The following is a 12,826-nucleotide window of genomic DNA, read 5'->3' on the forward strand; positions in this document are numbered from 1 at the left end:
GGTTCTTAGGGGTCACAGCTGTATTTGCTGAGGGGGTGCATCTTAGCAAGGGGTGCGTGGAGAACCAGACCCCGTGCAGGGGAGGGGTCCTGAGCTGCTGGCTGGGCCCTGCTGGCTGGGCGGGGTGTGAGCGTCCAGTCTATTGTCATCTCTTGATCACATGACGTGGGTTGAGGGGGGGGGGGTCACATGACCAGGGTCATGGGGGGGTAGGTGGTGTGAAAAGGGCCCTTGGTGCTGTGTGTGTGAGGGGGGAGGGGTTCTCTGCTGATGGGGGGGGTCCTGTGAGGGGTGCTGGGGGGTTCTGATAAGGATGGGGTTCCCCAGGAGCATTCAGGGTCAAAGGGGAGTTGGGGGGGTCCCTTAGAGTGGTGGGGTGTTGCCGGGGGGTGGCAGGGGCCCCAGCAAGGGTTAGGCAGTTGCAGGGGGATGAGGGGTCCCCCTGGTGGGGTGGGGGCAGACAGCAAGGACAGGTGCGCCCACTGCCCCCTCTAACCATTAGCCCTCACCACCCTCCTGGCCCCCTTTCCCTGATGTCAGTGGAGATGAGTGGGGGGGTCTGGGATTTGAACCAGGGTCCCTTCCATCCCCAGGAGGAGGCTGTTATCCCACTGCCCACCACTGGAGGCTGCCCTTTGCCTCCCGGTCTGTCAGCCTGGGCCCCATGGGTGGCGCTGGTGTGTCCAGGCTGTGGGGTGGGGACACGTGTCAAGTGTGGAGTTGGTGTTGCTGGTGTGTGTGCTGGGCGCTTGGCTGTGCTGTTGGCATGTTCCTTGCATGTCATGGGCCTGCCTGGTGTGGTGTTGCCTGGCACAGGCCTGCCACAAGTCCAGGTGTGGCCCTGGCATGGAGTTCACATGGTCACCTGGCCAGGTGTGTTCCTGGGCCTGGCCCACCCACACCCATGGACAGGCCCAGCAGTGTGTGTGTGTGTGGGGGGGGGGTGGTGCCTCTCAGAGCTGGCGTGAGAACCCAGGAGTCCGGGTTCTCCCCTCCCACAGGTGCGAGAGAACCCAGGAGTCCTGGTTCCCAGCTCTCGCCCCCCCCGCTGTAACCACTAGACCCTACTGCCCACAGCCCGGCCTCCAACTCCCCTCCCCCTCACAGACTCGCCCCCCCCCACCTGGCCCCTTCATCCCCTCCCCCCCATGTTCCTGCCCCACCTTTCTTAGGGAATAGCGGGGGGGGGAAGGGGGTTGCTGGTTCTGATCTGGCCCTGGGGGCAGGCTGTCCCCCCCCCCCCCCCAGAGGAGCAGAGACAATTGGCTTTTTCATTGATTTATTATTTACAAACATAGAAAAAATCTTTCCTGAGAGAGCAGGTGGCCCCCGGGCTCCCTGGGGAGGGGCTGCGGGTCGGGCGTGAGGGGCACCAGCAAAGCCGCCAAGGGAGGTGCCAGGGGCTGGGGACTCCTCGGTTCTTAGCAGCTCGGGTTTGCTGGGCTTTACCCAGACTCCTCTGCTCCCTCTTGCCTTGGCCATTCTCCCATGAGCCTCTGCTCCATGCTGGTGTTGGCTGACCCCCCCCCCCCCCGCTAATGCGGCCCGTCTCCAGGTGTGTGTGTGTGTGTGGGGGGGGTTCCTCTGCTGCTGCCCAACCGCAGTCAAGTCTTTGGCATTGCCCTGACCCCCCCCCCCCCAGCAACTTTGGGGCCCCCGGGGTTGGGGGGTGAGGCCCATCCACCCTCCATGTGTCCAGACCCTGAAATATAAATAATACGAAGATTCCCCCATATGAAGAGGGTCAGGGCTTTGGGGGCGGGAACTGGACTGGGGCAGAGGTCACAGGTCAAGGGGCTTTCTGGTTGGGGGGCAGGCCAGGAGGGGAAGCCCTCGGGTGGGGTCAAGAGTGGCGGTAAGGGGGCTCCCAGGTCACAGAGGGGCAAAGGTCACGGCCAGGGCGCATGGAGTCATTGGCTTAGGGGGAACGAGCCAGGGGTCAGAGATTGCAATGGGCCGTTGGCTGTGGGAGAGCCTCGGGCTGCCGTCACAACTGGGCCTTTGGGGCCAGAGGTCAATGGTCCTGGGGGTCAGGAGGGGGCCAGGGTGCTGAGCAGGCTGGTGAAGCCCTGCGCCCGCCGGGAGAGCTCGGCCAGGCGCTCCTGGAGCAGGCGGGCGGCAGGGGCGGAGGGGTAGCTCAGCGCCGCCCCCTTGACCGACAGCACCGCCCCCTTGAGGGCCTGGCACAGGGCGCCGGCGGCTGCCCCAACCCGGGCCCGCACGGGGGCCGAGGCCGCCTGGCGCGCCAGCGTGTCGCCCACGAAGACCAGCTTGTGCGCCGTGACCAGCACGAAGCGCCCATGCGGCACGAAGACGCCCGGCGGCTGGTTGGCCCCGGCGCTGGCCAGCAGGGCCTCCGTGGCTGCCAGGAGGGTGGCGTAGTGTGTCCGGCACTGGCCCGCATAGAACTGCAGCAGCTGGGCATCCTCGGCGCTGGGCGGCACCTGGGAAGGGCAGGGCAGGGCAGGGAGGGAGGGTGTCAGTGCTGGAAGGGGCCATTCCTGCCCCAGGCTGGGGAGGGGACGGGGGGGAAGGACCCAGGAGTCTGGGAGGCGACCCCTTCCGCCCCCAGGAGACGAGACCTTGACACCCCCCATTCACCCACCACCCAGGAAGGACCTCACCCTTCTGAAAATGGCACCCAGGCATCCGGGAGAGCTTAACCGCCATCCACCACCAGGGAAAGGGACCCAGGCGTCCGGGAAGGAACCACCCCTACCTCCTCCTCCTCCAGCAAAAGAGGGGTCTCTGGTTGGGGTCGGGGGCTGGTTGCCTCCTCTGGGGGGTCACAGTCTGTAGCCGGGGGCTGGAGCCTGTCTGTCCCCTACAGGGGCAGAAGTTGGATTTGGGGTCAGGGGTCAAAGGTCAGTGATTGTGGGACAGGGTTGACAGGAGGGGTCTGGGAAAGAAGTGTCCGTTTGGCATTTTGGGCAGGCTGAGATTGAGGTTAGAGGTCAGGGACCCTGGGGCCAGGTTGGCTTTGGGGTCAAGGTCAGAGGTCAGTGACCTGTAGTCACAGGGTTGGGGTCAGAGGTCAGGGTGGCATTGGGCTGAGAGGTTATTGGACAGAAAGCTGGGGTGAGGCAGAGCTCACAGATCAGGGACTGGGTAGCTGGGTGCAGGCTGGCATTAGGGTCAGGGATCAGGTAGCTGGGATTGGGCTGGTATTAGGGAGGAAGTCAGAGGTCAGGCAGCCAGGCTTGGGTTGACATCAGGACCAAGGTCAGAGGTTAGAGGTCAGGGATCAGGTAACCAGGATCAGGCTGGCATTAGGGAGGGGGTCAGAGGTCATGGATCAGGTAGCTGGGCTTGGCCGGTTTTAGGGTCAGAGGCCACGGACTGGGTAGCTGGGTTCAGGTTGGTGTTAGGGGTCAGGACTCAGGTAGCTGGGCTCAGAGTGGCGTTGGGGGTCAGGGCTCAGAGTGGCGTTGGGGTCAGAGGTCAGGGCTCGGGTAGCTGGGCTCAGGGTGGTGTCGGGGGTCAGAGGTCAGGGCTCGGGTAGCTGGGCTCAGGGTGGTGTCAGGGGTCAGAGCTCAGGGCGGTGTCGGGGGTCAGAGGTCAGGGTTTGGGTAGCTGGGCTCAGGGTGGTGTTGGGGGTCAGAGGTCAGGGCTCAGGTAGCTGGGCTCAGGGTGGTGTCGGGGGTCATAGGTCAGGGTTCAGGTAGCCGGGCTCAGGGTGGTGTTGGGGGTTAGAGGTCAGGGCTCAGGGTGGTGTCAGGGGTCAGGGTTTGGGTAGCCTGGCTCAGGGCGGTGTCGGGGCTCAGGGCTCAGGGTGGTGTCAGGGGTTAGAGGTCAGTGTTCGGGTAACCGGGCTCAGGGTGGTGTCAGGGGTCAGAGGTCAGGGTTCGGGTAGCCAGGCTCAGGGTGGTGTTGGGGGTCAGAGGTCGGGGCTCAGGGTGGTGTCGGGGTCAGGGTTCGGGTAGCCGGGTTCAGGGTGGTGTCAGGGGTCAGGGTTCAGGTAGCCGGGTTCAGGGTGGTGTCGGGGGTCAGAGGTCAGGGTTCAGGTAGCCGGGCTCAGGGTGGTGTCAGGGGGTCAGAGGTCAGGGCTCGGGCCAGCATCGGGGGTGGCGCTCCCAGCTCACCTTGAGGTGGACGTAGTCGTATTCCTCCGCCAGTCGGATCCCCTCGTACTCGCTGTGCCCATCCCCCGCCCCCTCGTCCGGCCCCCCTGCCAGCCCCCCCAGGCGGGGCGGGGGTGGGGGCAGGGGCCGGTCCTGGATGCTGCCCTTGCGGGGGCTGGGCGAGGGCAGGGCGGGCAGGGGGCGGCGTGAGAGGCTCTCGGCCGAGGGCAGCCGGGGGCGCCTGCCCACCCCCCCCACCTCGCCCAGGCTCAGCCCCCCCAGGGCCGCCTCCGGCGTGGGGGGCCCCGGCAGGTCGTACTCCCCCCCTAGCAGCTCCTCCGGCGACTCGTACAGGTTGAGCAGGGCGGACGCCCGGCGCAGGTTGGAGGGGGCGGCGTAGACGGGGGCTGCTTCTTCCCCCCGTCCCTCCTCCTCCTCCTCCTCCTGGACCGGGGGCGGCTTGGCCGGGGGGGGCACATTGTAGGGGTCAGCGTCCAGCTCTGCCGCCTGCTTGGGGAAGGGCGAGGGGGTGTCATAGGTGTCGGAGAGGGGGGCGTCCCGCAGGAGGGAGCAGGGGACATCGTAGACCTGGGGGTGGGGGGGAAGAGAAGGTGAATCAAGGCTCAGACACTGGTCCCCCCCATCTCCCCGCCCCCTTCCCGAGTTCCCCTCCACCCCCCGGCCCCATTCTCACCTCGCTGGGGTCGCTGTCTCTCCGGGTGGCACGGGGCACCTTGTAGATATCATCACAGGGGGTCAGGCATGGCCGGGTGGGTGGGGGCACCACATACACCTGGAGGGGGGGCAGAGAGGGGTCAGGGCCTGGTCACCTGGGGTCTCAGGCCGAGCTGTGGGGGTGGATCCCGGACACCTGGGTCCTCAGGCCAGGCTGTGGCTGATGGGGGTGGGGAGTGGTATGGGAGATCCCCAGGGGAGATTGTGTTGGAGGACCTTGAACGCCTGGGTTCCCTGGTTGGATGGCGGAGCGGGGGCGGCAGTGGGAGATCCCGGACGCCTGGGTTCTCACCTCCTGCTGCTCCTCCTTCTGCCCTGCGCTGCTGCTCCTCTGGCCCTGGGGCGGCTTGTAGAGGACAGGTGGTGCGCTCTCCTTGCGGGGCGCCGGCGAGAGGTCGGGGGGCCCCGGCTCGGGCAGGACGCAGACGCGGTTGGCTGGGACGATGCCCTGCTGCCCGTGCAGCGAACAGAGGTGCCAGCCGGCCAGGCCAGGCACCTTGGGCTGCAGCACCAGCATCAGGTCCCCCCGGCGGAAGGAGAGTTCCTCCGGGCACTCGGCCACGTTGTCGAACAGCGCTCGGGCCAGCTGAGCCTGGGGGCAGAGGGAGCAGTGAATCCCCAGGGCCGGCTGGGAGGGAGGCCGGGGACCCCCAGGGCGGGTTGGGAGAGAGGCCGGGGACCCCCAGGGCCGGCCGGGAGAGAGGCCGGGGACCCCCAGGGCGGGTTGGGAGAGAGGCCGGGGACCCCCACGGCCGGCCAGGAGAGAGGCCGGGGACCCCCAGGGCCGGCCGGGAGAGAGGCCGGGGACCCCCAGTGTTGGCTAGGCCTGGGGACAGAGGGACCAGTACTCCCAGTGCTGCTCGGTGGCAGACCAGTATCCCCCAGTACAGGGCTCATTCCTCCCAGTCAGGGTGGCAGGGACAAGCCCCCCCACCCCCTCCAAATTCCCAGCCAACCCATTGCGGGGTCAGGGTGAAAACGGGGAGGCTGTAACCCCAGCTTCCATCTACTTACAGACATGGTTCCTCTGGGGAGGGGTCTGGTGTGGGCAGAGCGGAAGGAAGGAGAGGAGGGAGGGGGGGCGGGAGGAGAAAGCAAGGGACAGAACTTGGGAAATGGTAAAGGAAGGGGGTGAATAATGAAGAAAAGAGTGAAATGAACAGGCACAGTCCCGGCTTCCGCTGAAGCGTAAATTAAGGCCTAGATTAAAGGATGTTGGAGTTTACAGATTTGTTTAGTTCTTTCTGCTGTGGATGGGGGGGGGGGGATATGGGGATGGAGAGAGAGAGAGAGAGAGAGAATCACAATTTTCTTGTAAACTTTTGTCATTAAAAAGTGTCCCAGTTCCTTAGAGTTCCCTCATTCTTTCTTCCATGAGCTTTGGAGACCAACCAACCAACCAAACAGGCCCAAGATTTTTGGCCTATGTAGTTTCCAGCCAACTCAGCAAATCCGTTGAGTTTCCCCTCGGATCCGAACCCGACTCTTTTCACAAAGTCCAGCCGCAGAAGAGCAGAATCCCAGTCATTTTCCAGAGACTCGAGGAGTCTTTTCTGCTCTGCAAACAGCTTCTTTGGTCAGCAAAATACATCCAGCGAGCACAGGCACATGCAGACAGGCCTGGCTGCTTTCATGGCGCGTGGAGCGAGGCATGCAAGGGGGTTCAACAAGTTAGGACAGAATCCGATTTTGCAAGAACAGGACTGCGTTGCAACCAGAAAGCAAAGGGCAGGCATTTCCAGAGGGTCCTCCCCAAAGCTCACAGTAGCTAAGAGCGGGGTTTTGCAGCCCCGGCAATCCAGGAAAGTTTGCAAACCTTTGCGTAATCTTGCCAGTGAAAAATCCAGACAATTTTTGCAAAACAATCTTGCAACCGTGTAGAAATCTTCCGACCTTTCCCCCAAATCTAGACCATTTTTGTGAGCTGAAGGAGCCAGAAATGTGGCCTCATTCCAAACTCCAGAATTCTTGCAAACGTCAACAGCCGTTTTTGCAAACGTCCCCAAATCAAGATGATTTTTCAGTGAGCTCAAAATTTCCCCTTTTTTTTTTAGCAAGTTCAGATATCCAGGAATGCCATGAAATTTCCCTCAAAATACACCTTTTTTTGCACATTCCAAGATCCAGCAATGTTGCAAAATGTCCCCCAAAGCCAGTTTTTTAACAAGTTCAAATCTCCAGAAAAATCACAGACTCCCTGCAAATCTTTTTCCCCACAATGAAAGAAAAAAATAATCTTAACTCTCAAAAAAATCCAGAAACGTCATCAAAACCACGTCCTTATATCCTGAATCTCCTTCCACAGAAACGGTGCATGTTCACAACTCCAGAAATGTTGCAAACTGTCTACCCAAAGCTAGAAAAAGTCATTATCTTGCGATGGAATCTGCTGAGAAATTTTGCTAATGAATGCATCAAAAATTCCAGAAGTTAGGCAAATGCAGAAATCCAGAATTCTTTTAATCCACAGAAAAAACGGTGCCAACTTTAAAGTGCAGAAAAAGTTGCTCTCTCTCACACACACAGTTAATTTTTTTTTGCAACTTCCAAGAAAATTGAGATACGCCCCCCACAACCTCAACATTCAAACCCAGTCATTTGCTTCGGCATCTCCCCCAATCCCAGAGGTTTGCACCATGCCCCGAATCACGCAGGCGCTGAGCCGGCCAGATGGCAAACGACACCGGAACCAAGAGTCACAACATCCAAAAACCAGTTGGCAAAGGTCAAAATCCAGAAAAATATGGTGTGGCCAAAAATAGCCCCCTTCCAGACTAGGCTTTTTTTGCATAAAGAGATAGACAGACAGAGGGGGTGGCTGGGGATGGATAGATAGACAGATAGATGTGGACGGGGATAGACAGAGGCAGGGGACAGATAGACAGACAGACAGACAGAGGGGGTGGATGGGGATAGACAGACAGAGGCAGTGGACTGGGACGGATAAACAGACAGACAGACAGACAGACAGAGGCAGTGGACGGGGATGGATAGACAGACAGACAGAGGCAGTGGATGGGGATGGATAGACAGACAGACAGAGGGGTGGACGGGGACGGACAGAGGCAGTGGACGGGACGGACAGACAGAGGCAGTGGACGGGGACAGACAGAGGCAGTGGACGGGGACGGATAGACTGACAGAGGCAGTGGACGGGACGGACGGACAGAGGCAGTGGACGGGGACGGATAGACAGACAGACAGACAGAGGGGTGGACGGGACGGACAGAGGCAGTGGACGGGGACGGATAGACAGACAGACAGACAGAGGGGTGGACGGGACGGACAGAGGCAGTGAACGGGACAGACAGACAGAGGCAGTGGACGGGGATGGATAGACAGACAGACAGAGGGGTGGACGGGACGGACAGAGGCAGTGGACGGGACAGACAGACAGAGGCAGTGGACGGGACGGACAGAGGCAGTGGACGGGACGGATACAGTGGAAGGGGTTTGAGGGATGGATGAAATGGATCAGATCTTTTGCTGAACGTGTAGAAGGAAGAAAGACCCAAACTCCCCCCTTGAGTTCCCGAGGTCTCGGCCTCGGCAGCCAGCGGCTCTCCTGGGAGTTCGCTTCTTCCCCAACCCCCTAATCAGGGGCTTGGCCCAGCAGCTGAAGCCCAGGCCGGGCTCTGGGCCGGGCGCCCGCTGGCCCCCGGGCCTGCACTTTGCCTGGGTGGGGCTGCGGCTGGCTGTGAGCTGGGGCAGGGGAGGGAACAGGGGGAGGAGGAGAAAGGGGGGAACGGAGCAGGGAGGGGGAGGAGGAGGGGGAGGGGAAAGGGGGGAGCGGAGCAGGGAGGGGGAGGAGGAGGGGAAAGGGGGGAACGGAGCAGGGAGGGGGCGGAGGAGAGGAAAGGGGGGAACGGAGCAGGGAGGGGGGGGGGGAGGGGAAAGGGGGGAACGGAGCGGGGAGGGGGGGGAGGAGGGGAAAGGGGGGAACGGAGCGGGGAGGGGGAGGAGGAGGGGAAAGGGGGGAGCGGAGCGGGGAGGGGAGGAGGAGGGGAAAGGGGGGAGCGGAGCGGGGAGGGGGGGAACGGAGCGGGGAGGGGGGGGAGGAGGGGAAAGGGGGGAACGGAGCAGGGAGGGGGGGGGAGGAGAGGAAAGGGGGGAGCGGAGCAGCCGAGCGGAGGGAGGATAAAGGAACCGCGGGAAACAGACGCCCCAGCAAGAGGCTCAGCGGCTGCCTCCTTCTGTCCTTCCCCCTCCAGAGCCGGGCGCGGCCCCTCCCTCGCTCCCCCGCCGGCCGCCTTCGTCCTCCTCCGCCCCGGCCGGGCCGGCCCGGCGCGCTGGTTCTCCCGCAGCTCTGCGCTCGCTCGCTCGCTCCCGGGCGGCCTGCGGCAGCGGGCGGGGATCGGCCCCTTCCCTCCCCCGCTGGGGTCCGCCCGCTGGTCCTTGCCCGGACGCGTCCCTGCCCCCGGGGGCCTCCCCCACCCGCTCCGTCCCGTTGGGAGCCGAGCCCCGCCCCGGGGCCTGGCCGGGCGCAGAGGCAGGAGGAGAAAAGGAGCCGGGGGTTGAATTACAACCCATCCCCCACCCCCTCCCGCCCCACCGCCCCCCCGGGGCCCGGCGGCTCCGCCCCCAGCGCCCCCACCCCGCCAGGGAGGAGACAGGACAGAGAACCCAGGAGTCCGGGTCCCCAGCCCCCCCTGCTCTGACCCACCAGCCCCCACTCCCCTCCCAGAGCCGGGCGAGAACCCAGGAGTCCGGGCCCCCAGACCCCCCTGCTCTGACCCACCAGCCCCCACTCCCCTCCCAGAGACGGGCGAGAACCCAGGAGTCCGGGCTCCGTGTCTGCCCTCCAAGCCACAAACTGACCTGCAGGGAGCGCTGCTGAGTTAGCCCCAGGGGGTGGGCGAGGGGCTTCAGCCCCACAACTGAGAGCCCAGGGGGGCTATTACCACGGAGGCAGCCTCGCGCTGCCCCTCTGCCTGGGGGGAGGGCGGGACAGGCCTCATCCTTAGCAGCCCCTATACAGGGAGCCTCCACAGCCTGCCCCATGGAAACTGAGGCACACGGGGGCATGGGAATGAAACCCAGGAGTCCTAGCTCCCAGCCCCCACCCCCACCCTGCTCTAGCCACTAGACCCCACTCCCACCCAGGGCTGGACATTAACCAGACCTTTATCTCTGGGCCTGAGGGGGGCGGGATTCCCAGCGGGGGGGGGTGGTACCCTACTGCCTCACCCCCACCCATTTCTGGGAGCCCTGGTTCTCCTGCCCTTAGCCCGGCCAGTGCCCCTCACTCCCGACCCGCAGCCCCTGCCAGCCCAGCCCTGCCCCCCCGAGCTCTGCCGGTGCCCCTCACTCCCGACCCGCAGCCCCTGCCAGCCTGGCCCTGCCCCCCCCCAGCTCTGCCGGTGCCCCTCACTCCCGACCCGCAGCCCCTGCCAGCCTGGCCCTGCCCCTCCCAGCCCTGCCGGTGCCCCTCACTCCCAACCCGCAGCCCCTGCCAGCCCAGCCCTGCCCCCCAGCCCTGCCGGTGCCCCTCACTCCCGACCCGCAGCCCCTGCCAGCCCAGCCCTGCTCCCCCAGCCCTGCCGGTGCCCCTCACTCCCGACCCGCAGCCCCTGCCAGCCCAGCCCTGCTCCCCCAGCCCTGCCGGTGCCCCTCACTCCCAACCCGCAGCCCCTGCCAGCCCAGCCCTGCCCCTCCCAGCCCTGCCGGTGCCCCTCACTCCCGACCCGCAGCCCCTGCCAGCCTGGCCCTGCCCCTCCCAGCCCTGCTGGTGCCCCTCACTCCCGACCCGCAGCCCCTGCCAGCCTGGCCCTGCCCCTCACAGCCCTGCCGGTGCCCCTCAATCCCGATCTGCAGGGTTAGCTCCAGGCCCCAGCATGCCAAGCACATGCTTGGGGCGGCACACCACGGGGGGCGCTCTGCCGCTCGCCGGGAGGGTGGCAGGTGGCTCCAGTGAACCTCCCGCAGGCACGTCTGCGGGAGGTCCACCGGAGCCGCGGGACCGGCGACCACCAGAGCACCCCCCACGGCGTGCCACCCTGCTTGGGGCAGCGAAATTGCTAGAGCCGCCCCTGCCAATCCGCAGCCCCCTGGCCCCCCCGATCCTGCCGGTGCCCCTCACTCCCAACCTGCAGCCCCCTGTCCCCCACAATCCTGCTAGTGCCCCTCACTCCCGACCCGCAGCCCCTGCCAGCCCAGCCCTGCCGGTGCCCCTCACTCCCGACCCGCAGCCCCTGCCAGCCCAGCCCTGCCGCTGCCCCCCACTCCCGACCCGCAGCCCCTGCCAGCCCAGCCCTGCCGGTGCCCCCCACTCCCGACCCGCAGCCCCCTGCGCCCCCCAGCCCTGCTGGTGCCCCTCACTCCCGACCCGCAGCCCCTGCTAGCCCGGCCCTGCCCCCCCCCATCCTGCCCGTGCCCCTCACTCCCGACCCGCAGCCCCCTGGGCTCCCCCAGCCCTGCCGGTGCCCCTCACTCCCGACCCGCAGCCCCTGCCATTCGCCCGGGGTTGTTTGTGTTGTCATGGGCACTGGTGTTTTGTGGTTTGGATCGGCGCCACCGGCAGGGTGACTCCCCGGCATCCCATGCAAATCCGCCTGCCCACGGAAACCGGTTCCCAAACAATCCCTGTGTTCCCCAGAGACCGGACCCCGCCCCCGCCCCCGTGTGGCCAGCGCCCCCCCCCCACTGTGGGCTGCCCTCAGGGGAGCTGGCGGTCCCAGGGGTGTCCTAGGGGTCCCAGAGAGGGGCTGAGGGGGCAGAGGTCATGGGAGGGCTGGGGGCCTGGGAGACTTGGGGAGGGGGCTGGGGATCTCTGGGGGTGGAATATACCAGGGGAAGCCCTGAATTAATGCCCCCACTTGGCATGTCACTGTACGGGCAGGCTGGGAGCCAGGACTCCTGGGTTCTCTCTCAGCTGTGGGAGGGGAGTGGGGGCTGGTGGTTAGAGCAGGGGGGGCTGGGAGCCAGGACTCCTGGGTTCTCTCCCAGCTCTGGGAGGGGAGTGGGGGCTGGTGGGTTAGAGCAGGGGGGGCTGGGAGCCAGGACTCCTGGGTTCTCTCTCAGCTGTGGGAGGGGAGTGGGGGCTAGTGGTTAGAGCAGGGCGGGCTGGGGCTGGGAGCCAGGACTCCTGGGTTCTCTCCCAGCTCTGGGAGGGGAGTGGGGCCTAGTGGTTAGAGCAGGGGGGGCTGGGAGCCAGGACTCCTGGGTTCTCTCTCAGCTGTGGGAGGGGAGTGGGGGCTAGTGGTTAGAGCAGGGCGGGCTGGGGCTGGGAGCCAGGACTCCTGGGTTCTCTCCCAGCTGTGGCTGGTGGTTTCTTCATCTGAGTCTCACTATAGTGACCCCCCCCCCCCAGCATTAAACACGGTGGCTGATTCCTGCCACAACCCAGCCGGGCTTTTCCGTCCCCTGCCCCCGGAGCTGGGCCCAGTCCCTTGGCCAAGCTGCGCCGACTCCAGCAGCTGGCGACTGAAGACAGGAGCAGCTAGATCCAGGCTCCCCCGGCTGGGCAACCCCTAGTGATGGTGATGGTGGTGCCCCTCACTCCCGATCCGCAGCCCCTGCCAGCCCAGCCCTGCCCCCCACAGCCCTGCCGGTGCCCCTCACTCCCGACCCGCAGCCCCTGCCAGCCCAGCCCTGCCGGTGCCCCTCACTCCCGACCCGCAGCCCCTGCCGGTGCCCCTCACTCCCGACCCGCAGCCCCTGCCGGTGCCCCTCACTCCCGACCTGCAGCCCCTGCCGGTGCCCCTCACTCCCGACCCGCAGCCCCTGCCAGCCCAGCCCCACCCCAGCCCTGCCGGTGCCCCTCACTCCCGACCCGCAGCCCCTGCCAGCCCAGCCCTGGTCCCCCCAGCCCTGCCGGTGCCCCTCACTCCCGACCCGCAGCCCCTGCTAGCCCAGCCCCACCCCAGCCCTGCCGGTGCCCCTCACTCCCGACCCGCAGCCCCTGCTAGCCCAGCCCTGCCCCCCACAGCCCTGCTGGTGCCCCTCACTCCTGACCCGCAGCCCCTGCCGGTGCCCCTCACTCCCGACCCGCAGCCCCTGCCAGCCCAGCCCCCCCCCCCCCCCAGTGGTTC

The 12,826-nt window shown here is 65.5% G+C and overlaps 1 protein-coding gene across 2 annotated transcripts; it reads right to left on the reverse strand.

The window, feature by feature from the left end:
* Positions 1-1,270: 1,270 nt before the first annotated feature.
* On the reverse strand, positions 1,271-8,060 carry EFS (embryonal Fyn-associated substrate). 2 transcript variants are annotated; one of them, XM_044986066.1, is made up of 6 exons: positions 5,560-8,060; positions 5,089-5,431; positions 4,756-4,854; positions 4,083-4,649; positions 2,720-2,824; positions 1,271-2,444 (listed from the first exon to the last, which is right to left on the reverse strand). In XM_044986066.1, exons 1-6 carry the CDS (start codon positions 5,691-5,693, stop codon positions 2,031-2,033), a joined length of 1,662 nt encoding a protein of 553 aa, XP_044842001.1. In that variant the 5' UTR covers positions 5,694-8,060; the 3' UTR covers positions 1,271-2,030. The 2 variants fall into 2 exon arrangements, with proteins under 2 accessions (XP_044842001.1, XP_044842002.1); XM_044986067.1 differs by having other exon boundaries at positions 5,089-5,388; positions 5,811-8,059.
* Between the last annotated feature and the right edge of the window lie 4,766 nt (positions 8,061-12,826).

Source organism: Mauremys mutica, chromosome 13, assembly GCF_020497125.1.
Source record: "Mauremys mutica isolate MM-2020 ecotype Southern chromosome 13, ASM2049712v1, whole genome shotgun sequence".
In the NCBI taxonomy this organism is placed as follows: Eukaryota; Metazoa; Chordata; order Testudines; family Geoemydidae; genus Mauremys; species Mauremys mutica.